This window comes from Talpa europaea, assembly GCF_964194135.1.
Source record: "Talpa europaea genome assembly, chromosome: 3".
NCBI classification, from domain to species: Eukaryota; Metazoa; Chordata; class Mammalia; order Eulipotyphla; family Talpidae; genus Talpa; species Talpa europaea.
The window spans coordinates 110323105-110343277 of NC_140069.1; the positions used below are offsets into that span (position 1 = coordinate 110323105).

Sequence of the window (20173 nt, forward strand, 5' to 3'; positions counted from 1 at the left end):
AGCTCTTTACTTTGATGCATTGTCATTTGTTTATGTTCTCTTTTGTTTCTCTTGCTGTTGGGGATGAATTCACGAATACATTACTACAGGCAATGGCATAGAGTGTTTTGCCTATGTTTTCGTATATGTATTTCATGTCTTCAGGTCTTACTTACATCTATGTCTTCAATCCATTTTTGAGTGAATTTTTGTGTAAAGTATGAGATGGTAATCTATTTTCACTTTTTGCATGTGACTATCCAGTTTTCCCAGCACCATTTGTTGAAGAGACTTTCATTTCACTAATATGCTTTGACTGCTTTTTTAAAAATAGATTTATATATTAATTATGCATTTAAGTGTGGGCTTATTTCTGGGATCTGAATTCTGTTTCATTGGCCAGTGTGTTTTAGGTCTGGTAACATACTATTTAGACTACTGTAACTGTGTAGTATAGCTTGAAGCCTGGGAGTGTGATACTATTTTCAGGACTACTATTTGGGATCTTTTGAAGTTCCATATGACTTTAGCAGTATTTATTTATTTAAAGGATGACATTGAAACCTTTATAGGGATTGTCAGGGCCTACCTCATGAAGGCCACTTGCCAGTTCCTTCTGCTGTTTCTGGGCCTGCTGGGCTACTGGGGTTCACCTCAGCTGTCTGGTCTACCCTTGTGGCTTGGTTCACTGCCCCTGGTACCCCCCTCCTCTAGACTTTGCTCCTAGTGTGTGCTGAACCACCTGTATTTCCTTCAGGAGTAAATGTTTTCATTCTGCTGCAGGATAGCTGTAAGTGTATAGAGGAGTTCAGTGTCTTCACACTGCTGCCATCTTGCCATTCTTCTTCCTCATGGAATAATTTTAAATCATGTCTGTAAGATAATGTTTGTGTGTATATGTATATTTTATCTGTATTATGAGTGAGTTCAGTTGCCTAACAAAAACCAATCAATTCATTAATCTTTCTATTTCAGAATAATCAAGAAAGACAAAAAAGCTTATGTTACCACTGAAGTCCAAAATGCATAACAAATCCTCTATTTCACCTAAGCCCAACATGGTAGTAGTGATTTTAACTGCTGTACCACCCAGTATGGAAACCATTGCTTATCATTGTTAGTGTTTTAGCCCCAATATTTCTGTCTGGAAATTGTCATTGTCTGAGAATTAATTTTAATTATGGTGGAAGAAGAATTAGAATCACATTAAATGCTGGTATTCTGATAGTTTTCTAGAAAAGAACAAAAATGAGTCTGAGATGTTTTTATGCTTCTTGGATTTCATCATTCTTCATTAATGTTCACTGAAGGAGCTTATTTGAGGTAGTTTTGGTTGTAAATTCCGTATGTCAACTGGTAAAGCTTAGTTGCCAAAATATGAAGAATAGAAACAGAAGGGAATGCTTAACCAAGCATAGTTACATACCAGTTGGTCTTTGTTGAAAAGCCATTGCTGAGTGAAATATATGTGGAATTACTATGGTAGTCTGACGATTTTAGAAAGTAATCCATAATGATGGGAATTATTTTTAGATAAGTGTATTTAGAGATATATGTATACTTACTATTATGTAGCATTTCCAGTATTTCTATGTAATGATTTAATCAGTACCTTACTCTAGAACTGATGGGGAAATAAGCTGCTCTACATATAAAGTTACCCTCTCAAAAGACTGACACTGCACAAGACCCTAGGTATTAATAACAATATTGTTTTTTTTCCTTTGGAAAATAGTGATATAAGAAATAAAAACAATGGATATTTCAGTTTCTTATTTCTGTTATTTAAATTATAGAGTATCGGAGTTCAATGTCCCTGTATTACAGTGGTGTGTAAAATGATAATTGTCTAATTCCTTTTAGAATGTTAGACTTCAGAATGATCATTTTAGTGATTATGATATTGTACTTGACAATTCTGAAAATTGTGATTTTATGTGTGAAATAATAATAGCTTTTATTGTTCCAAGCCCCCAAAAATTCTTACTTAGATTGAATCATTTTATATCATTGTGTAAGAATTATTTATCCTATGAATATTTAAGTTATTTAACTAATATTTACATTATCACATGAATGGAAACTGCAATAAGATAAGATAGTCCTCAGTGTCAGGAACTAAAATTCATAGAGCAAAACTGAACAGTCAGCTAGAAGGACTACACATTTGAAAGGGGATTTCATCGTCCCTTTCTGATGTAATCTTCCCTTCCTTAATATTAGGAGTTTATTAATTGAATTAATTTTACTTTTCTGTCTGTTCAGTTTGAATTTTAGTGGCTTTAATGGTCCCCCCATATTTTATTCTAATAAACACTACTATCAAGGGTTTATGGACCTTGATTGTATTCTTTTATTGTCACTAAAGATGTGGTCATGTGTGTGTTTGTGTGTGTATTTGTGTGTAGCCCATTTGAGTCTCATTTTTTTTCATATGAGAAATAATGCTTACTAATGTCAAGGGTCCTTACTGTGACTTGTACAAATTAAATGAGATCATCTTACATGACCAGTTAATATGGTGATTATCAGAGAGAAAAAACGAAGTGGTTAGCTATTGCTGGTAATACGTGTTAGAGATGGTATGTGACATGTATAGCCAGTTTTCATAATATACTAAACATTTCTCCTCTTCATCATAAATCCAGACTTAACAGATATGCAGCAAATACATCATGTTCCATTTTCAAAGGTATGAACATCAGTTAGAAGAACATTAACTCGGATTTTTTCAGTATGTCAAATGTTGAACTACTTTTTTTTTTCAATGATTTATTTATTCATACAAGAGCTGGGGTACAGGCCAAAGATGCGGGGGGTGAGAGGATTCACCAGAGACAGTGGGAAACAGAACAGACAGATTGACCGATGTACACAGTGGCAGTGGGCGAGTCAGCAGAGGTCTGCCACACCACGTGGGTTGCTCCCTGGCCACCCAGGGATTGAACTCATGCTGCAGAGGCTGTGGATTGCTTCATAGTGGGTGCTTAACCCCTTGCACCACCAGGGAGGTTCTGTTGAACTACTTCTGCTGAATCATTTAATGAAGAAACAATTTACTTAAAACTACTGCTTTCTTTTTAACAAAAATATTTTCAGAAGCTTATTTTTACATGTAGAATTATTTCTATACTATGGTGTACAAAAGAAGCTGTTTTTTAATAATTCACATATTGGTTATGATAAATATTTTGTATTCCATTCTTTTTTTTTTTTTTTAAGATTATTTTTTATACAAGCACTGGGTACAGTCAGAAGCATGGGAGGGTGAGAAGATTCACCTGAGCCAGAGCAGGGAGCCGAATAGGCAGAAGGACCGAGGTACACTGCTGAGGGGAGCACCGGGCGCAGCAGGAGAGGTCTGCGTGCCATGAGAGACCCTCGCCGGTGGCTGGGGATCGAACCAGCGCTGCAGAGGCTGTGGGCAGCTTTGCAGCCCAGCGATCAACCACTGCGCCACCAGGGGAGGCCCTTGTATTCCATTCTTAATGCATACAACAGTGAAACTTTTTTAATCTATTATAAAGCCACCTGATTTAGTAAATTGTAAGAAATCTCAATCACAATATTTTGCAGGCAAGTGACAGAGATTTTATTACTATTATATCAGGCAAAGACACCTGAATAACTTCATGAGGTTACAGTATACACTTAAATTTGTCAATATCCCTATTTATTTCAAATAATTGTTGGCACAGTTTTCTGTGAAATAATTAATATCAAATATCCATACACAAGGCCCATAGTCTCAGTATGAGTAATGAAAGTGATTTTAGCCTTTTAAAATCTTAAAAAACCTGCTATATGCAATGATTATAAAGGTAAAGGGCAAGGTTAAAACAGTTACTGAGTAAGTGTACAACTTTGAGGGTGATGCTGAATAGAGCAGAGCACAGCAGAAGGAAACAGTGGCTTGGTGTTAAAGTCTTGATAGCCTGTAGGGTGACTGTTGGGGGCTACTTATAATGACATTGATGTAGGCACATACCTATAAATACATGTATATGTGTGCATGTGTTACATGTGTAGGTATATTTGTGTGATGTGTAAAAATTCACCCTTTCTAAGATTTTTAAGTTGTGATCAAGTTCTCAATGAAATTTCACAACTACTTTTTGAAAATTAATTTTGATAAACAATTCCCTGCTACATCTTTTCCCTAAGAACTCAACAGTTCTGCTAAACACTTTTAGTAAACCTAAACAATTTTGTTGTAGAGGTCATGGAAGCAAAAAATTGTGTTTAGGCAAGGGATGGTTAGGTCATATTACTGAAAAAATTATTTAGAATAGAGTCTTCAGCATTTTTGTCAGTATCGTAGTTGATGAAATAAATCACTTCTTTTAGACCTTTTAGAATATTTAGATATTATCAAAATTGCCAATGGTAACTACAACAAACATTATCTGTTTTTATAGTTGGCTCTCTTTTGTGCCAATGTTTGGAGTTTTTTTAATAATAAAATTATTTTTAGTGTACCTCTGAGAATTAATTTAAGACTTAGTATATGTGTGTGGTTCTTTCCATTGTAGGTTATGAGGACATGTTTAAAGTATCCCATTACTTTCCTTCATGTTTAACAAGAACTATTATTTTGTGGACATATTTGAGAAACTCTATGACAAACATGTATTAGTTTGACAGCTGAAAATATTAATTGAAGTTGTTAAATATTGGGTTATTTTGCAAAATATAAAACTATCACTATCATAGATTTTGTTTTTCTCTTACTAGAAACATATAAAGCAGTTATTCTTACATTCTACTTTAAATAAAATGGTATTTATTTTCTTTTTAGAATAAACACTTAGCATTAACTTATTAACAACCTAGACCATGGCACCAAATAGAGTGATCCTGCAAAAATACTGGCTTTATTTGAAAGATAATGAAGTGTAATGGAAAGAAGACAGACTGATCTTCAGTAGACATAGCTCTGAGTCAGGACCTGCATGAACTATATAATTTCAATGAGATATTTGGTCTTCTGGAGTCTCAGTTTCCTCAACATAAAATGAAATTTTGGAAAAACAATTAAATCTTTTTATACTTTTTACTGTCACAGTTAGCTTTGTCATGAAGATAAATAATGAAAAAAGAAATTATAGACATGTGCACTGTGTTATGAGACATGGTTATTAGATAGTGGCTTAACTTATTTTTTGAGAGTACAGTGTTACTATTATTTTTTATATCTTGTTCATGTTTGAGTAGGAGTGAAAATAGAAAACAGAGTGGTCAGACAAGAATAGACCATTGCAGAGTCTAGATAGTGGTAAAAGACAATAATAGAGATAAAGCCTTGGATGAGAATATAAATATAAGAAAAAATGAGAATTGAAAATAAACATCTTTCAAGCCTTAATATTTCTGCGTGAGTGAGGAAAATACTTCTGTTGTCCTACTCACATTGCCACCTCTACAGATCTGCCATTTCTACTTATGTTTAATCCTCCCCATTGTTATCTTCACCTCTGTGTCATATATCACACAAGTCCTCATAAAGTTCTTCCTGACAAAATTTCACAGTGAAATTTAAATTTCTATTGTGAATCATGAATTTGTGTGGCATTAAAAGAGGGATTTATAATAAATGTTATAAGTGATGAACATCAATGGAAGAAAACAGGGATTTATCAGAATACCATGAATGTAATGATCTATAAAGAAAGTTAAAACAGGATGTATGTAGTGAGAAATCCATCATTCCAACAAACATTTATTTGGTACTAACATTGTATAAAATGTTATTTGTTACATGTAACATGGTTAACTTTGTCCCTGTGCTCAATGACTTAATAAGCTCTGCCTCATTAAAAAAATCCTCCTCAAACAGAGCAACTTTTGAATAAAAAATTGAAAATAGAGTGAAATCTGTAATAGAGTAATAGAGATATCATTTCCACTTCTAGGTAGGAATGGAGTGAGGTGAGGGAAGAAGAGAAAGGAGAGACAATCAGACTTGTCTGAGTTTTGCAAGTTATTATTTTGTAAAATGACATCCTTTGAAGTGCAAAAATTATAATCCTATTTGAATTGCTGCTTGACTGAAGGGCTGTAAGGTGGGGCAAAATATCAGTGTTTACTGTTCCCATAGTCAAACATTAACTACCCTCTAGGAATTCTAGTTCTGACATGTTTCTGGCACTGGTAAAAATGGAAAAGAAAGAGAAAAGTTAAACCTAAGAAGTAAGGTACATATAATGTTGGATCTCAATATAACAAACTAACAGTGCGTTCCAAATACACACACACACACACACACACACACACACACACACGGAATGTAGCAGGACAGATACCGAATTAATAATTCTGGTTACTTGTCTTTGTGAGCTTCCACCATGGCGTACCGCGGCCAGGGTCAGAAAGTGCAGAAGGTGATGGTGCAGCCCATCAACCTCATCTTCAGATACTTGCAAAATCGATCTCGGATTCAGGTGTGGCTTTATGAGCAAGTGAATATGCGGATAGAGGGCTGTATCATTGGTTTTGATGAGTATATGAACCTCGTATTAGATGATGCAGAAGAGATTCATTCTAAAACAAAGTCAAGAAAACAACTGGGTCGGATCATGCTGAAAGGTGATAACATTACCCTGCTCCAAAGTGTCTCCAACTAGAAAAGATCAATCAAGTGAGGGATGGTTGAGAAGATAATTCAGTTAGCTTTTTTTACCTGTTCTTTATTGGGACGATAGTTCTGAAGCATTTGTTCCTATTGTTTGGATAACCCTTATGTTATTACCAGATGGCAATAAATTCTGTGGAATTGTTTTTATTTAAAAATTGACATTGTTTCTTTCTATCCAGTGGTAGAAACGTTGTACAACAGCACTGCTAGCTGTTAGTGTTTATGGTTTCTGAAGGTTGGGAGTTGTTGGCAGTTGCTTTCTAGGAGGTTGACATATAGATTCTTAAGGCAGAAAGTAAGAATTCTACCTGACAGGAAAGTGGCTGAAAATGGGCAGGTTCACAAAAATAAACAAAGGTTGTTGCACTAAAAAAAAAAAAAAAAAAAATAATAATAATAATTCTGGTTACTTTAGAAGGAAGAATGAAATGTGCACAGAAGAGACGTTTCGGTGTGAATGACATGCTTTTTGTACTTACCTTTGTACTGTTTTGATTGTTAATAAAATTGTAATATTGGCATGAAAGCAATGAGACCTCATAACCATGACTGGTAAAATCGTATTTTTCATAATTTAGCCACAGCTGATGAAAGTCTCTACAAAAAAAAAATCCTTTTCTTTCTCCATGGGTTTTAGGTTTTGAGTAATGTTTTATCTTTCCCTCCACCCTTTTTATTTTATTATTATTTTTTCTTTGAATAGGTTAGTGTAAAAGGGAGATGTGGACAGTGGAACAAAAAGATGCTCTGAAGTTCACCTTTGCTTAGCTTTCCACTGGTTAGGAGCTAAGGCAATCAAAGTTATGACCATAGCAGGGGTGGGCAGCCTGTATCCGAAAGGACCAAGACGTGAAACATGGTTGACACATGGGCTTATATTTTTTATTTCACAAATATGAGAAATATTTACTTTATGCCTTCTAGATAACAAGCAATCACTCAGAGTCCTAAGACTGTAGATGCTAATATCACAGCTCCTTTTCTTCAAGGAGATTTTAAGCCACATAAACAAACAATCCATCATGATAGGACTATTATGAAAATATATGGAGGCATTAGGGATGGCACGGTATCTCTGCATGAAATTCCTTCAGAAAGGCTTACTTAAAGTGAAATTTGAACTGAATCTGTAAAAAAAAATGAGCAGAAGTTTGCTAGGTGGAGTGGGGTTGTGAAAGGCATGTATTACTGGCCAAGGACATTGCATTTGACAAGCCACAGAGGAATAAAAAATGACAATTTTGAAAAACTGAAAAGTTACTTTTTGTTTTAGATTATAGGGGGCAAAGCAGGAACCAGCTGGAGATGTGGCTGAAAATGAGATGTGGGTATGTGAAGTTGTATGCTCTTTGAAAAGGTTTGAACTTTCTCCTATGGGTCATAAAGACCATGGAAAATACTTTAAGCAAGTATATAGCATGCCAAAGATCAGCCTTGTTCTCTTTTTGGCCTTGTTCATTTTCAGTTTTTATATTGAGACATTTGGTTCTTTCCAGAAAGAAACAATTTTATTCTTTAAGAAGGTACATCATTAATTAAAATATTATTTGCCTTGAGAAAGGAAGAATGAAATTTCAAAGGACATGCTGAAAAACATAATGGAGAATAAGGTGGTACATACATGGACTGCCATCCGTTGAAGCAGTCATTGTTCTGATAATTTTTGCTTCTAAACATATTTTTGGAGGGAAATGTTAAAATATAATCAGTTTAGATGATAAATTGGGCAGCTATTTAACAACTTAGAGACCAGTGAACATTTTCAAAGTAATCTTTCTAAAAGGGCTATGTAGTGGTCCTGCTCTATTTATAATTATTTCATGAATGGTGTCTTAACTTTAGAGGATTAGTTCAGAGTTTTACAACTATCATGGCATACTAATGCTGTACTTTGGGTTTCGGTTCAAATGCGGTTGTGTGTGGTCCTAGTACAACCTGGATCATAGGCAGCTAATCCTCTTGTCTCTCAGAGAACAGAATCCCCATTGTTGAGGTTCTTCATTGGAACAGCTGGGCCACCTTTCCTGGGATAGCTGGCAGGATGGGCAGCTGCAGACCCCAAATCACACAAATCACCAGGGAAGCTTATTTTGATTACAAACTTCTGATACATTAAGGTACTTTAAAAAAATGTTTTTCTTTATGTTGTAGTAGAAACTTTTCATGCTCTGCTTCACCCTGCAAAATGTTTGGGCTGCACGTTTTGGTTTTTGTTTTGTTTTGTTTTCCACTGTAAAGATTCAAGCCTTCCCCAACTCTGGAAAAAAGTACTCTGAGATTTGTTGCTACAGTTTTTATTGGGAACAAATCCTTGCTCACTTTCTCTTGTGGCTGTATTCATAGCTCTCCCTGGGCAGTCTTGGCATTTTCAACATATATTTCAACATATACTGAACGTATGTAATGTGAGTTTGGGGCAGCTTGGAACATAGGGAACTGTGTATTTCTTTTGCTATAGTGGAAGATATTCCATTGATGAACTTTCTCCTGTGAAATGAGAGCATTGCTTATTTTAATATCAGCGTGAGGAAGGACTAGATGAAGAGAGTGCATGGTAATGACAGGAGGTGATCCAAAAATAAAATATCATCTGCAGGATGCTCTAAGTCAATGCAGTGATTGATTTAATAGGGAAATAAAGCCTGTATTCACATATATAAAGAACCATATGTTACTAATATATTCATTATAAATATTCTGAACTTGAGAGAGAATGTAAGTAAAATACACTTTTTATGTTTTCTTTTCAATGTTTCCCCTTAGAAAAAATGCTGGAATCTCATTTTTTATTTATTAGGTATCACAGGTTGTCAGATACCTTCAGGCATTAATGATTTAATTTTTATTTGTTAAAATTTCTATTACTTCACTGGAGCAACTCAAATTTAGAGCAACTCAAGACTTATTCCTTTACATTTCAGCTGTGGGGAATGCATACCTTGAATTTTTTTTTTTTTCTCTTTTTCCAGATTCTCATTTCCTACAACTTATTCTGCTGTTTTTTTTTTTTTCCTAGTGTTCTTAGATTCTGCCTATTGGCACCCTATAGATAATAAGGTGTAATTTGCATGTTTTAACTCAGTTTTAACTCTTTCTTTCCAATGTGGGTACATTTATTTCTGGCCAGTACTTTCAATACTGTCTTAAGTAATAGTGATGAGAGTGAGTATCCTTGTCTTATTTCTGATCTTAGAGGAAAAGCCTTCAGTTTCTCCCCATTGAGTATTATATTAGCTATGGGATTGTCATATATGGTGTTTATTATATTGAGTTATGTTCCTTCTATCCCCATTTTATTTGGAAATTTCATAGTAAATGGATGTTGAATTTTATTAAATACTTTTTATTCATGTGTTGAGATCATCATATGGTTTTTAACTTTCTGTTTGCTGATTTGATAAATCACATTGATTGATTTGCATATATTGAACCATCCTTGTATCCCTGGACTAAGTCTAAGGTAGTGTTTTTAACAGAGTGATTGATAAATCTTTTTTATAATATCTCTGTCTTCATGATCCAGAATTATAAAAATTATGATGATAAAAATTATAGTTGAATTTAAATGTAGTTTGAGGTAATGCTTTCTAGTAATATGTTGGTAGATTGCATTATTGAGTCACTGCCTTATGTGTACTTGTACCCAGACCCTTTGTGACACAGCATTCCATTCCTTCTAGTAAAGAGTGTACTTCTCTGCCCTGTGACTTTAGGCTCAGTCAGGTGACTTGCTTTAGTCAATAAGCTATGAGTGTAAATTTCTGCCTCTGAATCATGTAGTATATTGAATGCCAATGTTTTGTCAACCCAAAATAATACAATTGAAAAAATAATTTGTGAGTAGTCATGATGCACATAGGGTCATTAAAAGCATATGTTCAGTATGCCATGCCCCTTCTTGTCCTGGCAACCCTATTGACACGAGAAAGAGGAGGAGAGGCATATGGAACAGATATGCAGTGAGAGATTTGCTTCATTCACTGCAGCCTAAAGCAGAGATTTTCTGCTGAGTATCAGGCAAACCCCAGTCTATTGATATTCAGACCTGAGCAATTATATGGTTGATAAGTCATTACTCTTTCAGTTATACAGAATTATAATGACAGTAGCTCTAACTTTAGACTTGAGCAAATCTTTCCCCAATTTATCTGATATTCTAGTGGTAAAAGGCAATAAACTTTAGTTACACAATTAGGGTAAAAACTAGTATGACTTTACTTTGGGAAGCAATTGGCTTAAAGAGTATCTACAAGATTCCTTCAAAGCAAATATTTAATTTACTGGGGCCTCTATTTCAAAAGATATAGCAAAGAAAAGATTGGGCAACAAAAGTCTGATGACTATATAATTTTACACAGAAAAAAGTACTTAAAATTTTGAAATATTTCTATCCTTGCATTTTTTCACCTATATATGTTTATGAAATATTTTTGAGTATTTTCATTTTATTCTTGACCTAAATGATGTTTCTGTATGTTTCCAAATATAAAATCACAACTTTTCACAAATTAGTAACATGCTTTATTATTTAGATGATCACATTGTGCATTTTTTCACTTTAACAATCATTGAATTTGAGAATTTTGGAGAAAATAACTATTATAAATACATTTCATAAATTTGTAATTCACAATTTGGAAGGGGATGCCAAAATTCCAGAAGTGTTTCATAAGGTATTGATTTTGTGATGTACCACAGAGAATGTATTATTCTTTACTTGATATTTCTGAGATTTAAAGTTTTTGCATACCCTGTTTCAGTGGGAAAATATATGATGCTATGAATTCTGGGAATTAATGTAGAAAGTAGTTTATCACATCAGTTTTCACATTCTACAATTAAATGGAGACTTCTAGGAGACAATGAAGTGGGTCATCTCTTTTAAAACATATTTTTCCCATTATTATATAGTAGTTCTTCAATTTGAAAAAAAAAAAAAACTTTGGTAGGAACTGGCTCAGAAATAAAGTTATAGTATTTCAATACTAGACATATGTTGTTAATTTTATATCAATTTTGTAAAAACACAAAAGCGATTTTATTGAAACTCAAAGGGAGAAGTATTTTGATTTTCTTTTTCATAGTACACTTAAAGAGAATTTTTAATAAGACTGTAAGAATGAAAAAGTAAATCATAATGTAGTACATGATGTATAAGTGCATCATATAATATACAGTAATGTTTATTAATATGTTTTCTAAAAAGCCTAGGCACTAAAGTTTCTAGTATTTTATTGCATTTTAAGAAGGATTCTAGGCAAAACATTTTGGTAGAGGAGAAAAATATTTTGATGACCTACATATAAGTAGGTCCTGGCTGTTGAGCATATCAAAATGTGAAAATTTAAAGATAACACTAATATCAACTTTTTCATCTGGTACAATTCTTGAAATATGTTTTATTATCAGTTGCCATGATAATTTATCATTTTTGTCCCTGTCTCTTTGTGCAGAAAAATAGTAAATACTGTAGAATGCTTCTGCAAATATGCCATTTTATTCAAGTGTGAGATGGGAATATTGAATGGACATTTTTTTTATTTTAGATAAAGCGAAATTTGAGAGTTTAGTATTTAGTATTTCTGAATGATAATTTTATCATAACATTCCTTTCATTGATGGTTATGTGTTATGTGGAATAAGAAAAAAACAAGGAGACCAAGTTTTCCATTTTCATTTCTGCAAGTAAAAAATATCAGTGAGACGTTCATAATGTAAATTATTTTTTTTACAGACACATTTATTCAGCATCATGATCAAAGTATTTCATCGAGCGTTCATCACCATGGGGGCAAACAGATACATAGAAACTAAAATAACCTCTTATACAATTGGTCCCAAATACAGTCCTTGAGTTTTTTGCCCATACACAAGAATATTGTTTAAAGCATATCTTTTGTGTAACAACTAGGTCTTGTGCTACTGTGCTTGCTTGAGTTCACAGATCTGTGGTAATCTGTAGCTTCCCTGACCCTTCTTTGGTTTTCCTCTCCTGGGAAGCTTTGTTTCTTGCAAGTTAATTAAAACCTGCTGCCACTGCCATAACTATCATTGATGCTGGAACTACCCCAGCCACCTTGGTTTTGTGGGTTGGCAAAGTTTGGCCTCCACCAACATAGGGACCTGAGTTTCTGCCTGCAACTTTTCTTCCTTTCATGGGTCCAGAATTTGAAGGTCAATTATTGTGTTTGCTAAAATCATTGGAACTTCAACCCCCTGCAAAACTGCTTCCCTCATAACCAAATCCTTTGTAGCCATCCTCACTGCCACTACAACCACAACGGTAGCCACTTGACCACTGAACTTTGCTTCATGATCAAAGTTATCATTCCCACTTAAACTACCTCCTGACCACCATCAAAGTTTCCAGAACCACTTTCACCTCTTCGGTGGATGAAGCACTGGCCATCTCTTGTTTAGATAGGGTTTTCCTTACTTCATAGCTGTGGCCATTCACAATATGGTATTTCTGAATAACAATTTGTCTACAGAATCTTGGTCATGAAAGGTCACACAAGCAAAGCCTGTCTTCTTGTCACTGCCTTGATCAGTCATGATTTCAAACACTTCAATTTTCCCATGCTACTCAAAATAATCTCTCAAGTGATGTTCTTCAGTGTTTTGTTTAATGCCACTGATAAAATTCATTTTCACAGCAAAGTGGACACCGGGTCTTTGAGAATCTTTTGACAGAGCTCTCTTTGGTTCCATAGCTCTTCAGTCCTCCTCATGTGGTCTTGAATTCATGGCTACATCTACCCCCTCAATTGTGGAATATGTGACAAACCCAAAGCCTCTTGAGTGCTTGGTGTTTGGATCTCTCATTACCAGTCTGTGAGTGTTCCCAATTACTTAAAATGGCTTCTCAGGCTCACGTTGGTTGTTTCAAAGCTTATGTCCTCTGAGGAACTTTAACAGCTGTTTTGAATCCTTGGGAAACTTTGACTTAAACATGATGGCAGTGGAAGGGGAGACTTTTACAATGCTTACTGGACAGCTTCCATGGGCAGAAAACTCATAGTGTAAATTATGTATTTTATCAACATTATAGATGTGTAGAAAATATGTCAGACAGTTTTCCCCATTGTGTGCTGATGAATAAATGCCAGCTCTCATTCTACCTAAATGGAGAATGAAGTGTACAACAGATACAAAAAAGATGTTTTTTTTTAAATCAGAAATATGATTGATCACCAACAATTGTCATGTTTTATAGGTAAAGAGGATTGTTGCTTTGGGAGCATTATAACTTTTCTCCATAATTAATTTAAATATTACTATAAACTGAAGAAATTTTATTCATGTGCATCCATGAAACAGTTATAATATTGAAAAATATGTCAGTATACAAAAACATTAAGAAGCAATCACTGAGTTTTGCTGCATTCAGTGTTGGAGGGTTAAATCTCTTAGACTAACTTCATGTAAACATATCTAAATAATGTTCCAACATAATGGAATTAGGAGTGTATAGTTCAAATGCCTTCTTGTGGTTCTCTGGTAAGTGAACTGGGAAGACAGCTTTTTAATGGTTAAATGCCTGTGCTCTTTTCTTAATTCTAATTATATTTTCTGGAAAAGATTTTTGCCATTTCATTACTAAACAGGTGAAATATAAAAGGTATAAAACATTTCCATATAATCTAAACATTTCTTAATAGTCAAATATATTAATCCTATGATACTCATAAACTTCAATTTTCCTTTCTTTCTTATTTTACATCTGGGACATATCTTCTAATTTTTAAAGAGTATTCTGAAGCATCATCTCTCTGAAGTTTGTACTCCTTTATACAGGAAACATTTACCCATACATTCCACTAATATATTCCTTATGTCTCCAGTGTCTTTCTTGCATTTTTCTATTATAACAATCATTATCCTTCTTGTGCTTTACATATCTTTCTTCCCAAACCTCAGGGGCAGGAGAAATAATTAAATATTTCTTCATAATTCTCAGTATACAAAAGAGTAGGTCGATGAGTTCTTGTTCAAATAACTAAATGAAAATGATTAGTCAAGGCAACTTCTTCACCAGACAGGGGCCATTATTAAAGTTCTGTGAGCCAACTGTGGCAGAAGTTTGAAAACTGACTTAGTGTTTCCTTAGTGACAATAGTGGGTAATGAATATTTAACAGTAATAAGTGAAAAGAATGAATCATGTAAAATTTTAAAATTTGCTTATTTTACCATTTAGGGAGATCTTTTATGTGAGCAAACCTATGGGGAGAGTAAACTGAGAGATTTTGCCTAATGGCAGATGTTAGGGAATAAGTATTTGGTACTAATGTATTTTTCTCCCTTCATTACTAATCATACTGCTCTGGTTAATAATTGCAATGTATTTTGCAGTTAGGGAAATCATCTCCGGTTCCATCTCTGGTTTTTAGTAATACTCTAACTTATACACTATTGCTGCCCCCCACACTGTCACTCAAGCACTCAACTAGTGAGTTCCAAACACTAAAGTGTGGTTACAGGATATGTTTTAACTAGCAATAAGTTGACTTTCTCCAATTAAACAACTTGAAAATGCAAGATTAAATTATTAGAAAATGTTTCAAAGGCAGGGATTAGCATATTTCACGTGTACTTTAGTATATATTTTATACTTGTATATGTATATATAAAACTTCATAATGACAGAATTTACTGTAATAAAATGTCACAGTACATATCATATATTAATTGTATATAATATAAACTGTCTCTCATAAATTACAGATGTGTACCTCCATGCTTTTTGTTTTTCAGTTAAGACATAGTCACTCTTCCATACTTCTTCACAGCATTCTGCAATATATTAAGATGATATGATTTAGTTCTTGTTAATTTTTTTCTAGATGGATTCCTACTGTGCTTTCTCAACAATTTCCTTCTACTTCATTCCCCAAACAATTCTGCAGAATTGGCATGTAGCAGCAAAGGCAATTGGTCTTGAAATGGTTCTTCTAGTACAGTCCCCTTACCTCCACCATGGGACCAGAAGACTGATATTAACTACTAAAGTTACCAGGCAAAAGTATAGACAGTCTCTTAGGGATAAATACCCTATTTCTAGCCAATGATTCTTAAAATATATGATGGATATCATTATGTGTGTAGATATGTGTGTATAAATAAACATGCACACATACACATATGTGTGTATTTACATATCCCTTTACTTTTTTGAAAAGATTTATTTATTTATGCATACAAGAACTGGGGTGCAGTCAAGAGGTGTGGAGGGTGAGAGGATTCGCCAGAGTCAGAGTAGGGAACAGAACAGGCAGACTGACTGAAATACACTGCAGAGGGAGCAGTGGGTGACAGAGGAGAGGTCTGCTGCGCCATGTGGGTAGTTGCCTGGCCAGGAATCGAACTTGTGCTGCAGTGGCTGCGGATATCTTCATAGGTTGCATCTTAACCCCTTGAGCCACCGTGTGTGTGTGTGTGTGTGTGTGTGTGTATGTATATATATAGATGTATAAATATATATATAGATATATAGATATATATATCTCATTACTTTTTAAAAAGTCTTCTAAAGAATAACAACAAAACACTAGAAAAAAGATAAACATTTTAACTGGCCTAATCAGAACATTATTAATGAAATACTATCGACTACACAAACTATGTGTTATATTAATACTGTGTAATTTAATCTATCCCAAATAATGAAAACTTCTATTTTAAAGATGTATATTTTGAGGGTATAAAAATGTTTCCAACATAAAAATAGGAGTCATTATGTTTGGTTTTTAAAAATAAAACTGCACATATGCTTTTGGATATGAATTCATGAAAAAATAATTACATTCTATGTTAGTGAATATTGTCCTTATTCAAGTATTTGTAATATTTGCATTCATTTTCTTCTTCTGTGGGTGACACTTCATTACTAAAAGTCTGTGTCTTTTTATTCCTTTCCTCATAATTCAGATTTTTGGCACATGACATTGAATTTTATGGCTAAAGCTAAAGTAAATCATGCACAGCTGTCTTCTATTTTAGGTGTTCTTTATGCTTATTCTAGTAGTGTTACTATTGTGTAACTCAGTGTTACTGAATCACTGGGTTTCCACAATTCTGAACTAATTATGCATATTAGTAACCATTTTCAATTCTTGGTCACTTTCATGAATGTTTTCTAAATGTGGTTGAAAATTCTCAGATGGTATTACTCAAATCTTGGTTTTAAAAGTCACAGTGGTATTAATGGTAAAATACTCTAAAAGCATTTTAGGTCAGAGGCCAACCGACTACAGTCTATGAGGCAAATCTAGCTTCTAGCATATTTTGGTATAGTTTCTGGGCTAAGATTTTTATGTTTGTAAATTGTTGATGAAGAAGAATAAGAATATGACAAAGACTCTAAAAGTCTTATTTAGGCTTACAAAACCTAAAGTATTTAATATCTCCCTCTTTATAGTAAAAGTTTGCCAACTGCTATTTATAGAGTCTTACCATAAATATTGTTTCTTGTTCTTAGTAGTAATGAAACAAACTGTACTTAATACCTGTTTATTCAGTTTAGTGCTTAATTTTCATTTTCTCATAATAATCCAACACAAAATATAGCACTATTGTAAAAGGGCAATAAAGAAATATTGTTGGAAAATTAATGTTTTAAATATTTACATTATTTGCAAGACTAAAACTAAAAGGTATGATCATTAATAGTATCACAAGTAGGAAAAAGTATTCTTAAGACATACTTGAAAATTTTTAAATTATATTCTCAATTCCGAGCAAAGAATTCATAGCATATACTAAAATTGTTTTGTGAATAAATTGCTTGATGATACAGAATGATTCAATGTGATAATCCATGCTAATAAGCAATGTTATTATGACATTAATGACATTTTTGATATGTAAGTAATGTGCATTTTAGATAGGTGCAAATGTAAATAATAAATGTGTTTGTAAATTGTTCAGTCTGTCAAAAGCAACATGTTTGAGTAGTGATTTCTAGCCCAAAGAATAAAAGAAGAAGATATAATTAATTATATATTTGATGATGTTTATTACTAAAAGTCAGGAATAGAAATGAGAATTTAATTTTACAGATTTTTTACAACCTCTCCAGGAAAACTTTCCACCCTGTCTCCCTGTGAGGGAATTTTCTCTATAGGCAGACTCAAGTTTCTCTTAACCAAAATCATTCCCATTTTAATTACCATATTCATTTAATTTCTATTCAAGGTAGCAGTATCAGTTTTTGTGTATAATTTTTAAAATAAACAAATAAAATTCAGCACAGATGTTACAATCAGAAACATGCTAGTCATAGATTTCAGATAAAACTGTTGAAAGCCCTTTTTTAAAAAAAACTAAAGGATAAACCAATTTGAAAATGGGAAATAAACTTCCTTTTATTTAAGTTCCTCCCTATGTATTAATTACTTCTTGGCATGAATTCATGTAATTTAAACAGATAGTCACAGGAAGCAAATACTATTTTTGATTTTTTATACAAGGTCATAAAACATAAGTCTGAAACCAAAATTTGAGCTTCTAATGCTGTATACTATATTTTGTATATTCTACCATCATGCACCACTTTCTATCTTACCCATTGGTTTCATGGTTTACAGAACACTATTTGTAGTTCTGGGATATTTTTGAAGAATTAGGAGACAGGAGTCAGAGTTTAGGAAGAAACCCATAGTGAGACTTATGTTTTTTATCTATGAAATTTAAAATACTTCAGCATTGGTAATATTATTATAAATAACTATGTATTTTATACACTAGTAGAGAAGCAGTATCTAGTTGCTGACCTAAGGTTGACAATGTTTGTGTCCTCTGGATTGGTAATAAGCAGATGACTTCTTGCCACCACTGGGCATGGGCAAATTTGCTGAACCTTTCTCACTATGGGTTATCGAAACATGGCTGCATGGAGGGATCATGTAGCATGCTTCAGAATTACTAATGTCGAGTTTCATTTAAGATATTACTGGGTGGGATCAGTACAAAGAGAATTTAGGAGGTCTTCACGTGGTTTGAGACTAACTTATAAATTACTGCTGAGTGTACTTCAGTCCTTCTGCCTGCTCTGCTCCCCACTCTGGCTCTGGTGGATTCTCTCACCCTCCCGCGCTTCTGGCTGTACCCAGTGCATGTATAAACAAAACAAACAAACAAATATAATAAATAAATAAATAAACATGCCTCTAAAAAAAAAATAATAAAAATAAATTACTGCTGACAGGCATAGTCCTCAACTGTTCACATTCCCAGAAAACAGTTGAAACTGATATCTGCACCATGCGGATAAGAGGAGCAGCCACGTTTGATTTTATACCTTTGAGGTATCAAGAATATTTCTCAAGTGTGGTTCCTGAACAATTAGCATGCTTTTGAGTACAGTTAGACATGTGAATTCTCAGACCCATTCCAGACCTGTTGAATCTGAAATTCAGTCTGCAATTTAACCAGACTCTCCAGGTGATTTTGATGCAGAACTATTTAAAGTTTGAGGGTTACTGAAGCCTAAAGAACCCAAGTAGAATTTATCCCTCTGCCTGCTTTTCAGTTGGGAATTGATAAACTGTCCTGTACTGGACTCATATTGTAAAGAAATGCACCATGTATGTCTTCACTCTGCATTCCAGATCCTGTAGTGTCAACTTTGTGATTGGGTTTGTTCTCTTTATTTCCTTAGTCATATTAATATGAGACACCTATATACACATATATGTATATATACATTATGATATAATTTTGTTCACATATACTTTGGGTTTTTTGATATAAGCATAGTAATTATTTTGCTTTCATTTTGCGGTAGAGCATTTACTTGGATTTATGTAGAAAAAGTAGGCATCTGGTATAATCCATATATCTAAAAAACTGTCGATAGATGCATAGTTTCAAATCCATCCATAAGAATGCCTATAAAAAAGCAAGAGTATCTATAATTTGTGTGTTACTTTTAATATATGCAGAGAGCTAATGTAATGTATATATCAACATATTACATTTTGTATTTATTTTTACTGGAGTCCAGCAACCTATGAGAATCTTTATATAGATATATACTCTCAATCAGTTGGATTATTGAGGAGAGGAAAATATAAGAATGTGGGCCTGAAGTCCTCCAAATTCTAGTTTATATCCAAGATTACATTTACTTATTAACTATGACTTTGAAAAATTACTTAAACACTTCAGTTTTGACTAATAATTAGTTTCCCTTAAAATTCAGTTTCTTCATGTATGAAACAAGATAATAGCATCTGTTTGACAGGGCATTGCGAAGCTAAATATATATGATAATGTATGAAAGGATAAAATCAGGGCAGACAACACTGAGTACATATTATTTTATTTTATGCACAAATATTCACTTATAGAACACTAAACTTATTCTTTTTTAAGATTACATGCTTTCAACATATTTTAGAGGCTATATGAAAGTAATGTTATTTTGCTGTTCAAATATATTAATATTTATAACATTTTCATTAAGTCTTGTGGGAGAGGGTTTTCAGACCTAAAGGACTACTGTGATGGTTAATAAAGGGATCTACATAGTGGGCTATTGTTCATTGTAAATGCAGTG

At 33.5% G+C, this 20173-nt stretch overlaps 1 protein-coding gene and 1 pseudogene across 2 annotated transcripts; one reads left to right on the plus strand and one right to left on the minus strand.

The window, feature by feature from the left end:
• Positions 1-6323: 6323 nt before the first annotated feature.
• Positions 6324-7133, plus strand: LOC311168445 (small nuclear ribonucleoprotein E; the record flags this gene model as incomplete). The annotated part of the gene is made up of 1 exon (XM_084229920.1): positions 6324-7133. The coding sequence occupies one exon, from the start codon at positions 6324-6326 to the stop codon at positions 6600-6602; it is 279 nt and encodes a 92-aa protein (XP_084086046.1). The 3' UTR covers positions 6603-7133.
• A 5633-nt stretch (positions 7134-12766) lies between these two features.
• Positions 12767-13438, minus strand: LOC311168906 (heterogeneous nuclear ribonucleoprotein A1-like; annotated as a pseudogene). Its single transcript has one exon. The product of its transcript is annotated as a heterogeneous nuclear ribonucleoprotein A1-like (transcript).
• Positions 13439-20173: the final 6735 nt, after the last annotated feature.